This window comes from Diaphorina citri, unplaced genomic scaffold (assembly GCF_000475195.1).
Source record: "Diaphorina citri unplaced genomic scaffold, Diaci psyllid genome assembly version 1.1 scaffold642, whole genome shotgun sequence".
NCBI lineage: Eukaryota > Metazoa > Arthropoda > Insecta > Hemiptera > Psyllidae > Diaphorina > Diaphorina citri.
In genome coordinates, this window is record NW_007378075.1 from 41,783 (window position 1) to 57,762 (window position 15,980).

At 35.8% G+C, this 15,980-nt stretch overlaps 5 protein-coding genes and 1 long non-coding RNA gene across 7 annotated transcripts; 1 reads left to right on the forward strand and 5 right to left on the reverse strand.

Annotated features, from left to right (window-relative positions):
• Positions 1 to 1,164: 1,164 nt before the first annotated feature.
• On the reverse strand, positions 1,165 to 2,443 carry LOC103510775 (39S ribosomal protein L14, mitochondrial-like). Its single transcript, XM_008475462.3, has 2 exons — positions 2,143 to 2,443; positions 1,165 to 1,824 (listed from the first exon to the last, which is right to left on the reverse strand). Exons 1-2 carry the CDS (start codon positions 2,402 to 2,404, stop codon positions 1,613 to 1,615), a joined length of 474 nt encoding a protein of 157 aa, XP_008473684.1. The 5' UTR covers positions 2,405 to 2,443; the 3' UTR covers positions 1,165 to 1,612.
• Positions 2,444 to 3,381: 938 nt separating this feature from the next.
• On the reverse strand, positions 3,382 to 4,279 carry LOC103510785 (28S ribosomal protein S35, mitochondrial-like). Its single transcript, XM_008475476.2, has 2 exons — positions 4,191 to 4,279; positions 3,382 to 3,651 (listed from the first exon to the last, which is right to left on the reverse strand). The coding sequence occupies exons 1-2, from the start codon at positions 4,251 to 4,253 to the stop codon at positions 3,382 to 3,384; spliced, it is 333 nt and encodes a 110-aa protein (XP_008473698.1). The 5' UTR covers positions 4,254 to 4,279.
• A 6-nt stretch (positions 4,280 to 4,285) lies between these two features.
• Positions 4,286 to 5,889, forward strand: LOC103510786 (methionine--tRNA ligase, mitochondrial; the record flags this gene model as incomplete). Its single annotated transcript, XM_008475478.3, has 2 exons — positions 4,286 to 5,430; positions 5,520 to 5,889. Coding segments are annotated over 2 exons (1,224 nt in total), but the record flags the coding sequence as incomplete, so codon positions are not given.
• Positions 5,890 to 5,930: 41 nt separating this feature from the next.
• Positions 5,931 to 9,090, reverse strand: LOC103510777 (U1 small nuclear ribonucleoprotein A). Of its 2 annotated transcripts, XM_026824745.1 has the most exons (7): positions 8,878 to 9,090; positions 8,447 to 8,537; positions 7,803 to 7,975; positions 7,332 to 7,566; positions 6,895 to 7,000; positions 6,481 to 6,619; positions 5,931 to 6,225 (listed from the first exon to the last, which is right to left on the reverse strand). In XM_026824745.1, exons 2-7 carry the CDS (start codon positions 8,511 to 8,513, stop codon positions 6,205 to 6,207), a joined length of 741 nt encoding a protein of 246 aa, XP_026680546.1. In that variant the 5' UTR covers positions 8,514 to 8,537; positions 8,878 to 9,090; the 3' UTR covers positions 5,931 to 6,204. The 2 variants fall into 2 exon arrangements, with proteins under 2 accessions (XP_026680546.1, XP_008473688.1); XM_008475466.2 differs by lacking the exon at positions 5,931 to 6,225 and having other exon boundaries at positions 6,343 to 6,619; positions 8,878 to 9,089.
• Positions 9,091 to 10,667: 1,577 nt separating this feature from the next.
• Positions 10,668 to 13,014, reverse strand: LOC113468087. The gene is made up of 2 exons (XR_003391950.1): positions 11,426 to 13,014; positions 10,668 to 11,311 (listed from the first exon to the last, which is right to left on the reverse strand). It is a non-coding gene; the product is annotated as an uncharacterized LOC113468087 (long non-coding RNA).
• A 175-nt stretch (positions 13,015 to 13,189) lies between these two features.
• LOC103510778 lies at positions 13,190 to 14,085 on the reverse strand. Its single transcript, XM_026824746.1, has 2 exons — positions 13,874 to 14,085; positions 13,190 to 13,411 (listed from the first exon to the last, which is right to left on the reverse strand). Exons 1-2 carry the CDS (start codon positions 14,056 to 14,058, stop codon positions 13,237 to 13,239), a joined length of 360 nt encoding a protein of 119 aa, XP_026680547.1. The 5' UTR covers positions 14,059 to 14,085; the 3' UTR covers positions 13,190 to 13,236.
• Positions 14,086 to 15,980: the final 1,895 nt, after the last annotated feature.

Genomic DNA, 15,980 nt, shown 5'->3' on the forward strand with positions numbered 1-15,980 from the left:
GCCAGTTGCATGCTGTAGTCTAAAGCTAGAGTGGGAATAACTAGGACTGAAGTGCAAAGGACTGCATCTGGAGAATTTCAGGAGCTTTGCGACATTCATGCTGATATTGTTGATGCTGTTTAAAGTACTACAAAAGTAAAATAATATGGATTGGTGTTACACTGATCTACGAACACATAGTATCTGTCTTTGGTATGTGAGGTTTTTGATGCTTCTTCACACCAACTATAATACCTGAAAATAAATAACAATAAATTCCTCAATTGTTGAAGAATGACATTGATAGATTTGATTAAAATTTTAATTCTGGCTAATACTTTGTAGGAAGTTTTACACTTTGTATTACACACTTTACAAAAAGTATGATTAGGAAAGGACTTAAATTGTTAACCTCCTCTTTAAATAAAACAGATTAAAAAAAAAAAGTATGACTATAATATGACCAATATTACAGGAGATGAACAACCATAACCCTAAAATTTGCAAAGGACTGCATCTGGAGAATTTCAGGAGCTTGGAGACATTCATGCTGATATTGTTGATGCTGTTTAAAGTACTACAAAAGTAAAATAATATGGATTGGTGTTACACTGATCTACGAACACATTTGTGTATCTCCTAGCCTGGTTGTACTGACAGACTGAGACTGATTATGACTAGGATTAATGAAGATTAATATGAAATGATTCAATCAATTAATATTCATTGTAATCTTCAGAAATTATTGACAAGATGATAAGATCACAATTTTACTTTTTTATACTTATATTACTTATCAAAAAAGATTTTTACAAGAAAAGTCACTCCGACACTCCCGGAGAAGATCAAAACAAAGCATCAAAGGGTTAAAAAAATTGAGGTTATGTGGAAGTCACCCACAAAAGACCCCGTCACTTTTGATGCTGCACGTGTAAACGAATCTTTTCAAGGAGGTTGGAAGCTTTGAAATCTGATCGTCTGGAAAGTGAAGCCTTTTTTTAAAAAAAATCTTGATTTATACAGGGTGTATAAAAAAGAGCCACTAGAATATTTTCAGATTTTTCAGAATGATTTTTTGAGTTTCGAAAATTACTTGGAAACTTGTCTCCTTTTATCAAGGGCATCTCTTGATGCCCAGCAAATTTGATTTAAGCATACATATTTCTATCTATTTAGATACTACAATTTCAGTTTTTTATGTACAAAGTTGAGCATTCATGCTTTTATTGTTCAGCAAATAATACACATCAACTAACATAAATGGAACTTTCATGTATACTATTCCTTGGTGATAAAAATATTTGAGGATATTAACATGTACCTGGCACTGGCTTAATATTATTTTTTTTCTTTTCTCTCCAAATTCAAATAATGGTAGGAATTCAATATTACTCATTTTGACAGCATTAAGAAGAAAGAGCCATCCAAAATAAAATTATGAATGTGATGCAATGTCAAAGTTTATTCAGGTCATGGTGATAGAACCACAAAACAGCCGGCCACCAGCATGTGATGTACACCATGCCCATCTACTGTGTTCTGTAATAACCTTGAGGAAGCTACTGGCCTTTAGTAACATTTGACAGACTAGCTAATTCTCGTTTCAATTTGCATTCCTACTTGGTCAATTGTCTTAGATAAAAGTAGTGGCAATTGCTAGTAACTTTGTATAATCAGCCCCTTTTGACAGTGTTTTTTCTTTAAGAATTGTACGCAGCATTGATGGTATTGGGACATGTATTCTTGTGCCCAAGGGGGTTCCACTGTCATCTATCAGAACAACATTGTTGGTATCTGTCTTTGGTATGTGGGGTTTTTGATGCTTCTTCACACCAACTATAATACCTGAAAATAAATAACAATAAAATACTCAATTGTTGAAGGATGACATTGATAGATTTGATTAAAATTTTAATTCTGGCTAATACTTTGTAGAAAGTTTTACACTTTGTATTACACACTTTACAAAAAGTATGATTAGGAATAGGACTTAAATTGTTAACCTCCTCTTTAAATAAAACAGATTTAAAAAAAAAGTATGACTAATATGACCAATATTACAGGAGATGAACAACCATAACCCTAAATTTTGTGTGAAACCAAAAAATTAAAATTTGTGTGAAACCAAAATTTTGAAAGTTCATGGCTCTCTCCACTACTCACCTTTCTTTTTTTCACCTTTGATTGCCACAAGCACCTTATCACCAATAGTTCCAATATGGGTCTGATTGTAAATGGCAATGACTCTAGGAGGTTTGCCTTCTGCCATTGCCTGTCTTCCGATTTCACAGTTGTCCACAACCCTCAATCTTGTCAGCAATTTGATATGGTGCAAACAAGGTGTTGTGTGATACAAATCGGAGCAGAGTTTTAATGCACTTGGTGTTCTTGACAGAAGGGATTTGACATTTTTAGTGATTAACATTGTTACCTGAAAATTTCTCAGAACTATGTTCAAAAGGAACGCAAGGCTACCTATGGTTAAAGAGAGACATGCTATGATACAGACCCATAAAGTTATTTTTATTTCATTGGGAGGGAAGTTAGGCAGTAATTCCTGATCCCTTATGTGCCGCATCCATTTTAGTTTAGGACTATAGCACTGGGAGGGGAAAAAATATTAAATAAATAAAACCTATTTAAAATATCATTCTTCTTTTTCTTTGCCCTATCCCAGGTTTAGATGGGGTGGGCACTTGTCATTGGCCTCTCAATCAGCTTTAGAGTGATCACTTTGAGGCCAAATTTCGAAGTTTTGTAATTTTTGTTTACATTTGCTGCCAACGAAATTTGTAGCTACCGAAGCGACTACCGTAGTTTTGAAAAATCGTTGGCTTTGCCGATCGTTGGTTTTTCTATTGGCGGGATTTTGAATTTTGTGTGTATCCGCATCCGTACCCGTACCTTCTGGAAACAAGGCTCAAGGATACTTTTGATCTACATCTACTACATAATTTATCGAATCTCTGCGCCAAGTTCGAGCGACTTTGGCTGAAATTTAAAGGCCTGAAAATAAAATTGCGAACGAGCTTTTTCGATTAAGTTTTCGGGTTAAATAGCGGCTGAACCGTATATTTCTCTTAAGTCCGTCCTGCGGACACTTTTGATCATCATTAATTATGTAAGCTGTCTGCAAAATTTGAGCGACCTGTGGCTAAAGGTAAAGTTGTGAGAAGCGCTCAATCCTTTTGAGCTTTTTCCCTGTATAGCCCTAAATAAATAGCGGAACTCTGTTCCGGAATAACGGCCGAACCGTACCTTCTGAAAACAAGGACCAAGGATACTAATTTTGATCGACATAACTAACTTATCGAATCTTTGTCCCAAGTTCGAGCTACTTTGGCTGAAATTTAAAGGCCTGAAAATTGCGAACACTTCTTGAGCTTTTTCGAAGTTTTCGGGTTAAATAGCGGCCGTACATTTCTTGAGGCCAATGATATTAAGAATATTAAATAGGTCTGTCAATAGGTCATTACCTTGGTTAAATAGGTCTGTCACAGCCTTGCTGTACTTCTGAGTGAGAGGATCTTGACCTATCTCTTGTTCAATATTGCTTGTATCTTGGGATGGATAGGCTTTCAGTTTCAAGTACGTCTGATAGGATGGATGGTCCTTCCATTCATAGTATTCCATGTCCAGAGTGCTTTTCTCTTTTTCCCACTCTTCAAAGGTCTGAAAAGAGGATAAAAATGAATAAAATGACAGGTACATAAATAAAAATATACCTAAAAAAAAGAGGGTGTCTTTTGATCACCATTATTTAGTATGGAATCTGCAAAATTTGAACGACCTCTGTGGCTAAAGGTAAAGTCGTGAGAAACGCTTGTTTCTTTTGAGCTTTTTCCCTGTATAGCCCTAAATAGCGGAACTTTGTATCCTTATTTTTTTAGCATTCATGATGAGACCAAATCGGTGCAGGATTTTTTTTCTATATCCGCCACTTACCACTGTTATCAACAAATGTAAAAGAGTGGAAAAAGAGGAGGAGGAGGAGGAGGAGGAGGAAGAAGAAGAAAAAAACGTTGGTGTTATGAGATGGACAAAAAATGGTAAGTTATGTTATGTATTATTTATTGATCAAAAGAACAACCTTTTACTAGTAATAGGGTTAAGTAAGTTAAGTTAAACACAAAAAAGAGCTTCTTTTTGATTGTTGTGGCTTCTGAATAATTACCAAAATAAACACCTACACCATGGAAAAGTTTGCTTACCCAAGACTCATGGAACAAAGCTGTCAGCACATACATACAGTAATCATAATTCTGTTTCTTCATAGGACACCTGTCAGTCACAATGGTGAGTACATTGTGACAGCATTTATCCAAACAAATATAAGGGGTGGTATTGTGTTTCAGAAGAATCTTTTCTATTGGAACACCAAATTAGACCAGATGAGAAAAATGAAGGTCAGTATGTGAGCATTGAATCAAACCAACCAGTTGAATGGGTAGAAGAACAAAATTACATGTTCAAACTATCAAATTACATAAATGATGTAGCACATTGGTTAGATAAAAATGAAGATGTTGTAAAGCCAAAGAAATTTTACAATCAGTTGAGAAACATGTGTTCTGAAATAGAAAATGATATCTCAGTGTCCAGACCCAAAGCAAGAGTTCATTGGGGTATTCCAGTACCTGATGATGACACTCAAACCATTTATGTATGGCTGGATGCACTAATGAATTACCTAACAGTCAGTGGTTATCCTGATTTTCATACATGGCCTCCTCATATTCAAATATTGGGTAAAGATATTTTGAAATTCCATGGCATTTACTGGCCTGCATTCCTAATAGCTGCTGGATTAGAACCTCCCAAGTCTTTCTTGGTGCATTCTCATTGGACAGTGGATGGTGTGAAAATGTCCAAATCAGTTGGTAATGTTGTGGATCCTATGAGTAAACTATCAGACTTCACATCTTGTGGCTTGAGATACTTTTTGTTGAGGGAAGGGACAAACCACAGTGATTCCAACTATAGTGAAACTAAGGCAAAAAATATTTTGAATGCAGAGCTGGCCAATACCTTGGGAAATTTGTTGAACAGGTGTCTGTCAAAATCTATCAATCCAGATAATGTAAATCCTCTTGTAAACAGAGAATGCTATGAGGTGATGTTCACCAAAGAACCAGTACTAACTGAACTGATAGAGAACTGTCAGACATTACATGAAGATGTAAAACTACATTACAGTGAGTTCAATTTCTATAAAGGTGTAGATAGCATTATATTAGTGTTACACTTAGCCAATAAATTTATTGATACAACCAAGCCCTGGACACTCAGGAAAGAAAACAAAATTGAAGAGTTGAATTTAGTTTTAGGAGTAACATTTGAAGTTCTTAGGATATGTGGTATAGGATTACAACCCATTGTACCTAAATTAGCTGATAAACTGTTAACAAGGCTAGGTATTCCAACAAATGAAAGGCTTTGGGATAACATGAGGTTTAGTGACAATGACATGTTCAATGATCTGATAAACTGTTAACAAGGCTAGGTATTCCAAAAAATGAAAGGCTTTGGGATAACATGAGGTTTAGTGACAATGACATGTTCAATGATAGACATAAACTAAATGATGAAAAAATTATTTTGTATGAAAAAATAAAGTGAACATGTTTTTGTGTTAACATTACATTGTTTTTGTTTGTTTATTTTGTACCAAATATCAAAATCAGATGAACCTTTTGAGAGTTATAATAGAATTTGTTAAGAGCTAAGGTATAATTAGCAGATTCTATTAGAATGAAAAGTAAAATACACATGTGTTGCTCATCAGTGTAATAAATGGGGTATGTACATGAGTTTTATTAAAAATTAATTTTAATAAATGATAAATTTGTACATATTGTACCTAGTAGTATGCTTTTATCCTCCATAAAATTATGAAGTCATACAATACAGGATTTCTCAATGACACACGTGTTGCTCATCAGTGTAATAAATGGGGTATGTACATATGTGAGTTTTATTAAAAATTAATTTTAATAAATAATAAATTTGTACATATTGTACCTAGTAGTATGCTTTTATCCTCCATAAAATTATGAAGTCATACAATACAGGATTTCTCAATGACACAATTTTTGTCTGACACAAAACACTACAGAATTTTTCAATAACACAATTTTGTCCAGCACAAAACATTTGTGTCAAATTGTTACATCTCAAATGTAAAAGGGTTCAAATATTTCTTACATCAAAAGGTGCATGAGAGCTTTACTTCTTAGCAAATGAGATCTTCATAGCATGAGTGGGAGTGATTTTGAAGCCATGGAGAGCAAGTTTGGCAGCAGCACTTATAAAGTCATACAACACAGGATTTCTCAATGACACAATTTTTGTTTGACACAAAACACTACAGAATTTTTCAATAACACAATTTTGTCCAACACAAAACATTTGTGTCAAATTGTTACAACTCAAATGTAAAAGGGTTGAAATATTTCTTACATCAAAAGGTGGATGAGAGTTTTACTTCTTAGCAAATGAGATCTTCATAGCATGAGTGGGAGTGATTTTGAAGCCATGGAGAGCAAGTTTGGCAGCAGCAGATTGCATTTCATTTTCAAACTCAACAAAAGCAATATCATGTCTGTTGGGAACCAATCGCACTTCTTTGAAGCCAGGAAATCTGTAGATTAAAAAGCAGGGATAATAATAATTGAATGAATGTTAAAAACTGATATGCCAGCATAGTTAGCACCAGCCTTGTCAGTGCTAGATCATGGGTTTGATTCCCACCTGGGGCAAGCTTTATACCAAAGGTTCTTTCTGAAAATATTGGTGGCTTTCTCCTGACCTCCTTTGTTCCAGCTGCCTCTATCAAACCTCTTAGGGTTGGCACAAACAACACAAGTGAGAGAGAGAAAAGTTGGGAGAAAAAAGCAGTTGCAAAAGAAAACTTACTGATTGAACAACATGGACAGCATCATTTCACTGGTTTCTTCTGGTAGATTTGTGAGGAAAAGAATTTGATTTGGAGGCTGCTCTGGAACTCCAGCAGTGGCCATGGCTGAAATGAAAGGGAGGGAAATATAATATATGTGAACTAGTACAAAATAATTTTCAAGATGCCTCAATCACTTAACCCCCAAATTTCATGTTGACCTTGATTTTTTTTTTATTATTATATATATAAAGAAATCAGCATTAGTAGGTACCACAGCTTTACAAGCATGTAACAATTGTAACATTACTTTGCTTTTAATAGGATAAAAGAAGTAAAAAGGCAGTACCGAATACATAAGACCTTGTTTTAGACTATGGGAGTAAAGGGACTTTTCAATCCCATTCTGACAGTATAAGCAGGGTATATTCTATTCTATTCTGTGTTTTATACTCACGGGCAGGTGGTGCAGGTTGGCTGACTGGAGGTTGTTGTACAGATAGAGCTTGCATCTGCTGCTGTTGTGCTTGCATGAGTCGAGCTTGCTCCTTGGCTGCCTTTTTCTTAGATTTCTTGGCTTCAGCAGGATCTTCCACAGGGGCTGGTTGTTTTCTAACTTTCTTGGGTCGCTCCATAAATGTGCCCTTGATTTTGGAGATCACATCAGAGTCTGTTTTGGAATACTGTATTCTCTGTAAGAAAGATTCATTATTTTAATAGGTGTTTAGAATAATGGTTAATACCTGTCATTTTTCAGAAGTTTAAAGTTGAATATTCTAAGAAATAGTATAGTAATTAAGTAATACAATAAAGCAAACCAACATCACCATGATGAACTAATGAGTTAATTAACTGTGTAAAATACATTCATAAAAAATAAAATGAAAATAAAATCCAATTATTAATTTGAAAATATGTTACTTCTTACCATGGGTTTATCATAGAATGGAAACCCTTGCATGGATCTCAATGCATTGGTAGCACTAGCAATTTCTTTAAATATCACAAAGGCTTGACCTCGCATCTTCAATGTTTTGAGGGCAACAATGTCCATGATTTGTCCAAACTGAGAGAATATTGCATACAGGGACTTCTTCAAATCTGTTGAAGAAATGTGTGTGACATAAACAAAGTTAGTGACACAGATATGAGCTAAAATAATGTTCATTTAGGTAATCTTATGCAAATAATAAAGTAAATGAATCCTCATGAATAAATCATCAGACAAAATTCAGAAATCATGGAGCTTGTAAATACAAAGTACTTAGGTAGGTGTCATGTGACATATTAAACAAAGTTAGTGACACAGGTATGAGCTAAAATAATGTTCATTTTTGTAATCTTATGCAGAAAATAAAGTAAATGAATCCTCATGAATAAATCATCAGACAAAATTCAGAAATCATGGAGCTTGTAAATACAAAGTACTTAGGTAGGTGTAGGTAATCTTATGCAGATAATAAAGTAAATGAATCCTCATGAATAAATCATCAGACAAAATTCAGAAATCATGGAGCTTGGAAATACAAAGTACTTAGGTAGGTGTAAATCCTTCTGGGAAACCCAACTTACCTTCTTTTTTCACTTTCTCATTGAGATTGTTGATATAAATTGTGTGATTTGGTCGTATGTCCAACATGGTTGTTGAGTTCGGTGTCAAATTCTGAAACATAATAACAAGTTTTCCAAATGAGGTCTTTCATAGTCTGTGAACATCCCCAGAGCATACCATGTCTATTTAAAATTAGAACATGGCCTCAGTAACATAGTCGTTGAGACACTTGACTGGTAAACTAGAGTGCATAGGTTCAATCCCAGCTTGTGATTACCTTCTGCTCAGAGTATTTACCTGGACTTCTTAGTCCCGCTTTGGTCCTACACATCTGCTATGTTAGTCAATTTGGGATATCATCTATTCCTTCATAGTAGTAAAAAGTACCTTTTAACATGGGAATGAAGATCCTAGGGTAATCTTCAACTAACGTAGGTACTAACAATCTTACCGTGTGAAGAGTGAGATAAGCCTCGAAAACCTTAGCTCCTGATATAAGGATGTAACTGGATAAGTACTCTAACCCACTTTTGATTATTTTTTGGGGTAGATTTGAAGATTTGAATGAAAATCTGTACAATAGAGATGAAAACTGTGGAAAACGGAAAATCCTCCCCAAAACGTCGATTCTTGCAGCAAGCGGTGTTTCGAAGTTTTGTTTATTGTTTACATTCGCTGCCAACGAAATTTGTAGCTACCGAAGCGACTACTAGTGATGGGCCGAGTGAATGATTTTACTCGAGTGGACTCGAGTTTGACTTCACTCGAGTGCACTCGATTATTATTTTGTTCCACTCGAGTGGAAAAACTATTCATTGGGTTCTCTGACCCGAGTTCACTCGCGCACTCGCCACATATTATTGCAGCATACAGTTTCTATTCGAGTACAAATCTATTCGTCAGAAAAACTATTCGTTTGAACGAGTTGAATGATTCACTACCCCCCTCTCCCCTCTTGCCTCTTACTAGATGATGATGCAAGAAAGAGAACTGAAGAGGGGGAGGGGTATAGTGGTATACCCGTATACCGAGAGTTTCCGAACGAAAACCCGAATATCAGCGACTCGCTCGCCTACTCGACTCGCGAGTGAGAAATCGGCCACACTCAGACAAAATATCCGGGATACCTGCTTGCATTGGCACACCACACACGCCGATGGTGAAATGGATAAAAATAGTTTCAATTAATGTTTGTTTTTCATCCCTACTCTTTAAAAAGGTAGATTTTCGGGGGATTTTTTATGGTGGAAAAAAAAGGGATTTTTTTCAAAAACATTGCTACATCGTCTTTTGTCACACCCTGACGAATTTGTAGTTTCGTTGGTAGGATTCGTTGGTAATTTCTATACAGTGAAGATTTCGAAGTTTTGTAATTTTTGTTTACATTTGCTGCCAACGAAATTTGTAGCTACCGAGACTACCGTAGTAGTTTTGAAAAATCGTTGGCTTTGCCGATCGTTGGTTTTTCGATCGTTGGTTTTTCCATTGGCGGGATTTTGAATTTTGGGTGCATCCGTACCGTACCTTCCGATAAATTATGTAATAATATAGTAGATGTAGATCAAAAGTATCCTTGGGCCTTGTTTCCATGATGATGATGAAAGCTGACATCATCATCATCATGGAAACAAGGCCCAAGGATATACTTTTGATCTACATCTACTATATTACATAATTTATCGAATCTCTGCGCCAAGTTCGAGCGACTTTGGCTGAAATTTAAAGGCCTAAAAATTGCTAACTCTTTTTGAGATTTTTCGATTAAGTTTCCGGGTTGAATAGCGGCTGAACCGTATATTTCTCAAAGTCCGTCCTGCGGACACTAACTTATCGAATCTTTGTCCCAAGTTCGAGCGACTTTGGCTGAAATTTAAAGGCCTGAAAATTGCGAACACTTCTTGAGCTTTTTCGAAGTTTTCGGGTTAAATAGCGGCCGTACATTTCTCGAGGTCCGGGCCGCGGACATTTTTGATCATCATTAATTAGTATCGACCTCTGTGGCTAAAGGTAAAGTCGTGAGAAACGTTTCTTTTGAGCTTTTTCCCTGTATAGCCCTAAATAGCGGAACTTTGTATCCTTATTTTTTAGCATCCATGATGAGACAAAATCGGTGCAGGATTTTTTTTCTACATCCGCCACTTACCACTCATCTTATCAACAAAAATGTAAAAGAGTGGAAAAAGAGGAGGAAGAAGAAGAAGAAGAAGAAGAAGAAGAAGAAGAAGAAAAAAAACGTTGGTGTTATGAGATGGACAAAAAATGGTAAGTTATGTTATGTATTATTTATTGATCAAAAGAACAACCTTTTACTAGTAGTATAACTATAAATCAAATTTCAGGAATTGAAAAAAAAGAACCTAATAAATTACTAATAAGATAATTACCTACATACTTTTGACAATGTGTGGAATCGAACCTGCGATCCCATACACGATATACAAAAACAAAAGGAAAGAAATGATATAAGGCCAACTAATAGGGAACAGTCATGATAAAGATGACAGTAAGGTAAACACTAGGTGAGGTTAACACTGAAGGCATTCTCTATCACCTAAACCTCAGAGTTCTATTGTTATGGTAGTCAATGTCTCAAATAAATGAGGATAAAATTTCATGTTTTGGCTGGGTTTGAAACCATGACCTCCAGTGTACCGGACGAGTGCCTTGACCACTATTAAATTTGAATATAAAACTAAAATAATATATTTATTAAATTAAATCGTAGAGTAAATAAGTAATTTATTTAAAAATAAAATGGTTTAATACTAGTGACGTATTACAGTATACATCTTTGAGAAGAGATATTAAAATTAAAATACCAGGAACAAAAATAATACTGTTGACATAAAATATGACTAGGTATAAGGGTGGTTATATGGAGCAACCTAGCTACTTCTCTAGAAAAAAGTACATACATACACCTAAGTGACTATGTACCTACTTAAAATTAAATTCGGGGGTAAGTATATAAGGGTGGTTATACATATGCACGGAGCAACCTAGCTACTTCTCTAGAAAAAAGTACATACATACACCTAAGTGACTATGTACCTACTTAAAATTAAATTCGGGGGTAAGTACCAACCTATTACTTAATTCGTAATAATACTCAATTTCATTATTATTATTATTTTAAATAATTAATTAAAATGAAAATCACATAACGGACACAACTTTGGTTTTGGTAACTAATAAAACAGTAGGTAACTAAAAAAAAAGTTCAAGATTTTAGTTTTTCCGCTAGCTACATCATAATATTAATTGCTTGAATAACTATGTACACGTAATTTTATCCAATGTGATAATGGGAATAGCAAAAGTTGTAAGAATAATTTTGACTCTGTAGTCTGTAGTCAAATGAGAGAGTTATTGAAGTAATTCAATACTTAGGGAAAAAAACAATGTTTGCGACTGTGCGTGTTAAAATTGCAGAAAAGAAATACATTGTACCAAGAAAGTGTTTATGTATATGGTTGTACTTTATAGAGTTATTTAATACTTATATGAACTAAGATATGTTATTTGATAAAAAAAAAGCATGGTTCCAAAGACAAACAAATTAAATTATAGATTTTTTCTCTCCAAAACTATGCTCAAGTCCATTTCATAAAAAATGAGCAAAAGTAAATGATTAATTTATTAACAACCTTAAATTTATAAATTCAGCCGCTGCTGGACCATAATCTATCCTTCCCCACATTAGGAATGACTTCCCTAAATTGTAACGTTTTAGTATTAAAGATTATAGCTAAGTTTGGTCTACAAACCTACATTAAACACTTACCTATTAGAGAGGTAATTTTATTACCTCTTAAATATTGTGCTTGCTCGTCCTTTCATAAATGCAACGAACAATGCAACTATCACTATGACCTTAGTAAGCTACATAATATTGAGACTAGAATTTGCTACCCATTAGATAGATATAATGTAAGTATAAGAAAATATATTAGGTTGTTGTTATGTACTGGGTTAGGGTATACTAGGATATGAAAAGAAAGGTGCTTATTTATACTGCTCGTCGCATAGGACTGAAAAGTCCCTTTACTCCAGCAGTAGGCTACTACTATTGTTGTGGTCAAATTCTCAAAATTTACCTATTGAGGATAAAAATTCCATACCTCGGATGGGATTGAACCCACGCCCTCCTGTTTACCAGGCGAGCGTCTTGATCACTACACCACCAAGGCAGGTAGAAAAAAAAAAATCGGAGCAAAGTATAGCCCCCAGCACATAAACACAACCTTCTTTATACAACCGGTAATACTGATACTCATACCCGTATTTATGAACAAGTTCTTCAGTTCAGATCGTTCTGAGAATGTACTTGGGAAAGAACGTACTCAGAGGTAAGCACGTTCTAAACCCGTTCAAAATAAAATGGTATTTATAAACAAGTCCGATGAGAGGTAAGACCGGTCTTACCTAAGATCATGCTAAGCGTGAGGTACGCGTTGGCAACACTGTAATTTTACTCGGGATTTTTCAAAACATATTTATTCAAACATTTATTCATAAATACGGGTGTCAATGTTTCAAAGCCGCTTACACACTGGTAATACTGATACTCTTCTGTTTGCAAGCTGCTTACACAGTCTTACCTAAGATCATGCTAAGCGTGAGGTACGCGTTGGCAACACTGTAATTCATTTATTCATAAATACGGGTGTCAATGTTTCAAAGCCGCTTACACACTGGTAATACTGATACTCTTCTGTTTGCAAGCTGCTTACACACTGGTACAGTTGACACCGGGCGCGTGTGTTTGAGAGAGACGGATCAGGGCGCTACTCTGACCCGTGGGTGATTGCTAGGAGGCCGGGGCAGCGTCTGGAGGGTCGGTGGGGTGCTCCGACATCCAGTCATACAGGGGGTACTCGCAGCACAGGATGAACTTGAGAAACTTGGGCACCTCCACGTACACGGACGGGGGGATGGGGATGAGAGGCGAGGTGGACTTCTTGTAATACTGATACTTGGCGTTGCTGGAGAGAAAACACGTCCAGAAGTGAATATATTGAGTGAGAATAGGGAGAGAGAGGGGAGGTATTACATAATTTTCGTAAAGATTTCCTGTAATACACCAACCTCGTTAGCTTGGAAGCTAAGCAGTGCAATAGTTCTAGACAAAAATGAACGCGCCACACAAGGGATCAAGAAGAGAAGCTTAGCTGGTAAAGTCACGCCTTGTAAGCGCTACATGTATCATGGGTTCGCTTACCACCTGAGGCGATCTTTATCCTAAATATAAGGTTCGTTCTCGGAACAGCTTTCTCCTATCCTGTCCTCCTTCTCTGTGATTTCGGTACAATAAGACCTCCGTTGTTAGAGTTCCCTCTTGAAAAGAAGAACACCAGTAACTTATAGTCTATGACGAATCTTCACAAAGTCACGTCAAAATCTATCAAAGTTCCCCCTATCAAACCTCTTGAAGAAAAGACACTTACTCGCGATACTTGTGATCCGAAGATCGCTCCAGAAGCGGTATTCCCGAGAGAAACAAAATGATGAGTGTTATGAAGATGGGACTTAAGACACAGACGAACTCAGCACCACGAATCACGTTGAGAGAAATGATGAACATGCCCCACCAGAGTACTATCTCGCCGAAATAGTTCGGATGACGAGACATACTCCAAAGGCCTGGGGAAGAAGTGCACAAAACAAATTTCACTTTTCATGCATTATTAATTTTTGATTTTGTATTATTAATTAATTTTATGGCACCCTGGAGATGTTTTCTAAAAGTCCTTTCTTCTGTCCAAAGTAGGCTATTTTTGTCGACTTTTTTCTTCAATATTGGTACAAAAGAAGCTGATTTTGTATTATTAATTAATTTTATGGCGCCCTGGAGATGTTTTCTAAAAGTCCTTTCTTTCCAAAGTAGGCTATTTTTGTCGACTTTTTTCTTCAATATTGGTACAAAAGAAGTACTATTTTTACTACTTTACCAGCAAATACATAAGATTCATATGGGGAACTGTAACAACACCCTTAAATCATCTTATCATTCCCCAATTTACAGTGTTATCATTATCATCCTTAAATTCAAGAGAGAAAGAGGACATGATAGGAGAAAGCCAGCCATTCCAAGAATGAACCTTACCAGCTTACCTGTTAATTTGCAGTAATCTGGCTTGGCTGCTATTTCTTTTAAAAGGATAGCTTGAGGCAGCTCCAAATTTTTATTTCTCCAGTTCATTGGAAAAAAATTGTCCACCTTGAAAATACATACCTAAATATCAATCAAAGCATGAGGCTGAGATAGAGACTAGTGATTACCTAGGTATCTTTTACAATCTCTCTCTCTCTCTCTCTCTCTCTCTCTCTCTTTCTCTCTCTCACTCTCTCACTGTCACACACTTTTTTCCAGGAAAAAGCTGATTGAAGGATCTCGTGGTATCTTGCAAGGTACCTCTTCTCTGCTGCTCTGCTTTGACGAGTCCGAAGTACGAAAGATGATTCGCGAATGCAAGAAGGTGCTGGACTATTTGGCCGTGGCAGAAGTCATCGAGTCCATGGAGGACTTGGTTCAATTTCTCAAGGATTTGAGCCCGTGTCTGAGCAAGGTCAGTGACCCCCAGGTCTACTGTTTCATGTTGAAAGACAAATAAAATCGGTGTAGGCAATAGGCATAGATGCGCTAAAAACGTGCAAGAATCCCACAGGTCTTGAAAGACAAGACATGTTGGGGATTCCGTGCAGGTATAGATGCGAGAAAAACGTACAAGAATAGGGCAATCTAAAGTTTACATGAGACTGTAAATCATGAAATGTTGAGCTGGAAGAAAATCCAATCCATTATTAAAAAAAAAAAAAATCAAGTAGATAACCATCGGGAAAGTCACAAAAGATCTAACCAGGTCGCAGTGACATAGGGCGTTAATTATAGCCGATGGTCCTACTTCTTATACCAATACCAAAGTAGGAGACCTTTTTAAACTGTGGGTCGAATGTACCAGTTGTTTCACAGGTACAAAATAAAATCGGGATGAAACACTCATCTTTTCTAAAAGGTAACTGCCTGCTGTAGAATGTTTGGCCTTAAGATACAGTTCTATAATGTAAACATTACCTTATAAGGTATCTATTTTATAAAGACAGTAGTAACTGCCTGCTGTAGAATGTTTGGCCTTAAGATACAGTTCTATAATGTAAACATTACCTTATAAGGTTATTCATCATTCTTTACACCTAGATGACTTAACTTCAATAAAATCATATTAGAGATAACATTTCTTGTTCTGCCCTTGACTTTATTATGCTTGAATAGACTATTAATATTGTATGTAGCAAAATCTTAGCTACTTCAGAGATAACATTTCTTGTTCTGCCCTTGACTTTATTATGCTTGAATAGACTATTAATATTGTATGTAGCAAAATCTTAGCTACTTATAAATTAGAGATAACATTTCTTGTTCTGCCCTTGACTTTATTATGCTTGAATAGACTATTAATATTGTATGTAGCAAAATCTTAGCTACTTATAGAGATTTACTATCAGATGAATTCTCTGTTTTGACACACAAGTATGTGTATGTTATGGACCTAT

What these genes read in the sequence shown, in the direction of transcription:
- LOC103510775 (XM_008475462.3), bottom strand. Translation starts at nt 2,404, where the DNA reads ATGTTAATCACTAAAAATGTCAAATCCCTTCTGTCAAGAACACCAAGT. An exon ending in CAAAGGTGAAAAAAAGAAAG is followed by an intron (nt 1,825 to 2,142) that starts GTGAGTAGTGGA and finishes ATTTATTTTCAG; the next exon opens with GTATTATAGTTGGTGTGAAG.
- LOC103510785 (XM_008475476.2), bottom strand. Translation starts at nt 4,253, where the DNA reads ATGAAGAAACAGAATTATGATTACTGTATGTATGTGCTGACAGCTTTG. An exon ending in CTTTGTTCCATGAGTCTTGG is followed by an intron (nt 3,652 to 4,190) that starts GTAAGCAAACTT and finishes TCCTCTTTTCAG; the next exon opens with ACCTTTGAAGAGTGGGAAAA.
- LOC103510777 (XM_026824745.1), bottom strand. Translation starts at nt 8,513, where the DNA reads ATGTTGGACATACGACCAAATCACACAATTTATATCAACAATCTCAAT. An exon ending in TGAGAAAGTGAAAAAAGAAG is followed by an intron (nt 7,976 to 8,446) that starts GTAAGTTGGGTT and finishes TTTCTTCAACAG; the next exon opens with ATTTGAAGAAGTCCCTGTAT. An exon ending in CATTCTATGATAAACCCATG is followed by an intron (nt 7,567 to 7,802) that starts GTAAGAAGTAAC and finishes TCTTTCTTACAG; the next exon opens with AGAATACAGTATTCCAAAAC.
- LOC103510778 (XM_026824746.1), bottom strand. Translation starts at nt 14,058, where the DNA reads ATGTCTCGTCATCCGAACTATTTCGGCGAGATAGTACTCTGGTGGGGC. An exon ending in TCGGATCACAAGTATCGCGA is followed by an intron (nt 13,412 to 13,873) that starts GTAAGTGTCTTT and finishes TTTTCTCTCCAG; the next exon opens with CAACGCCAAGTATCAGTATT.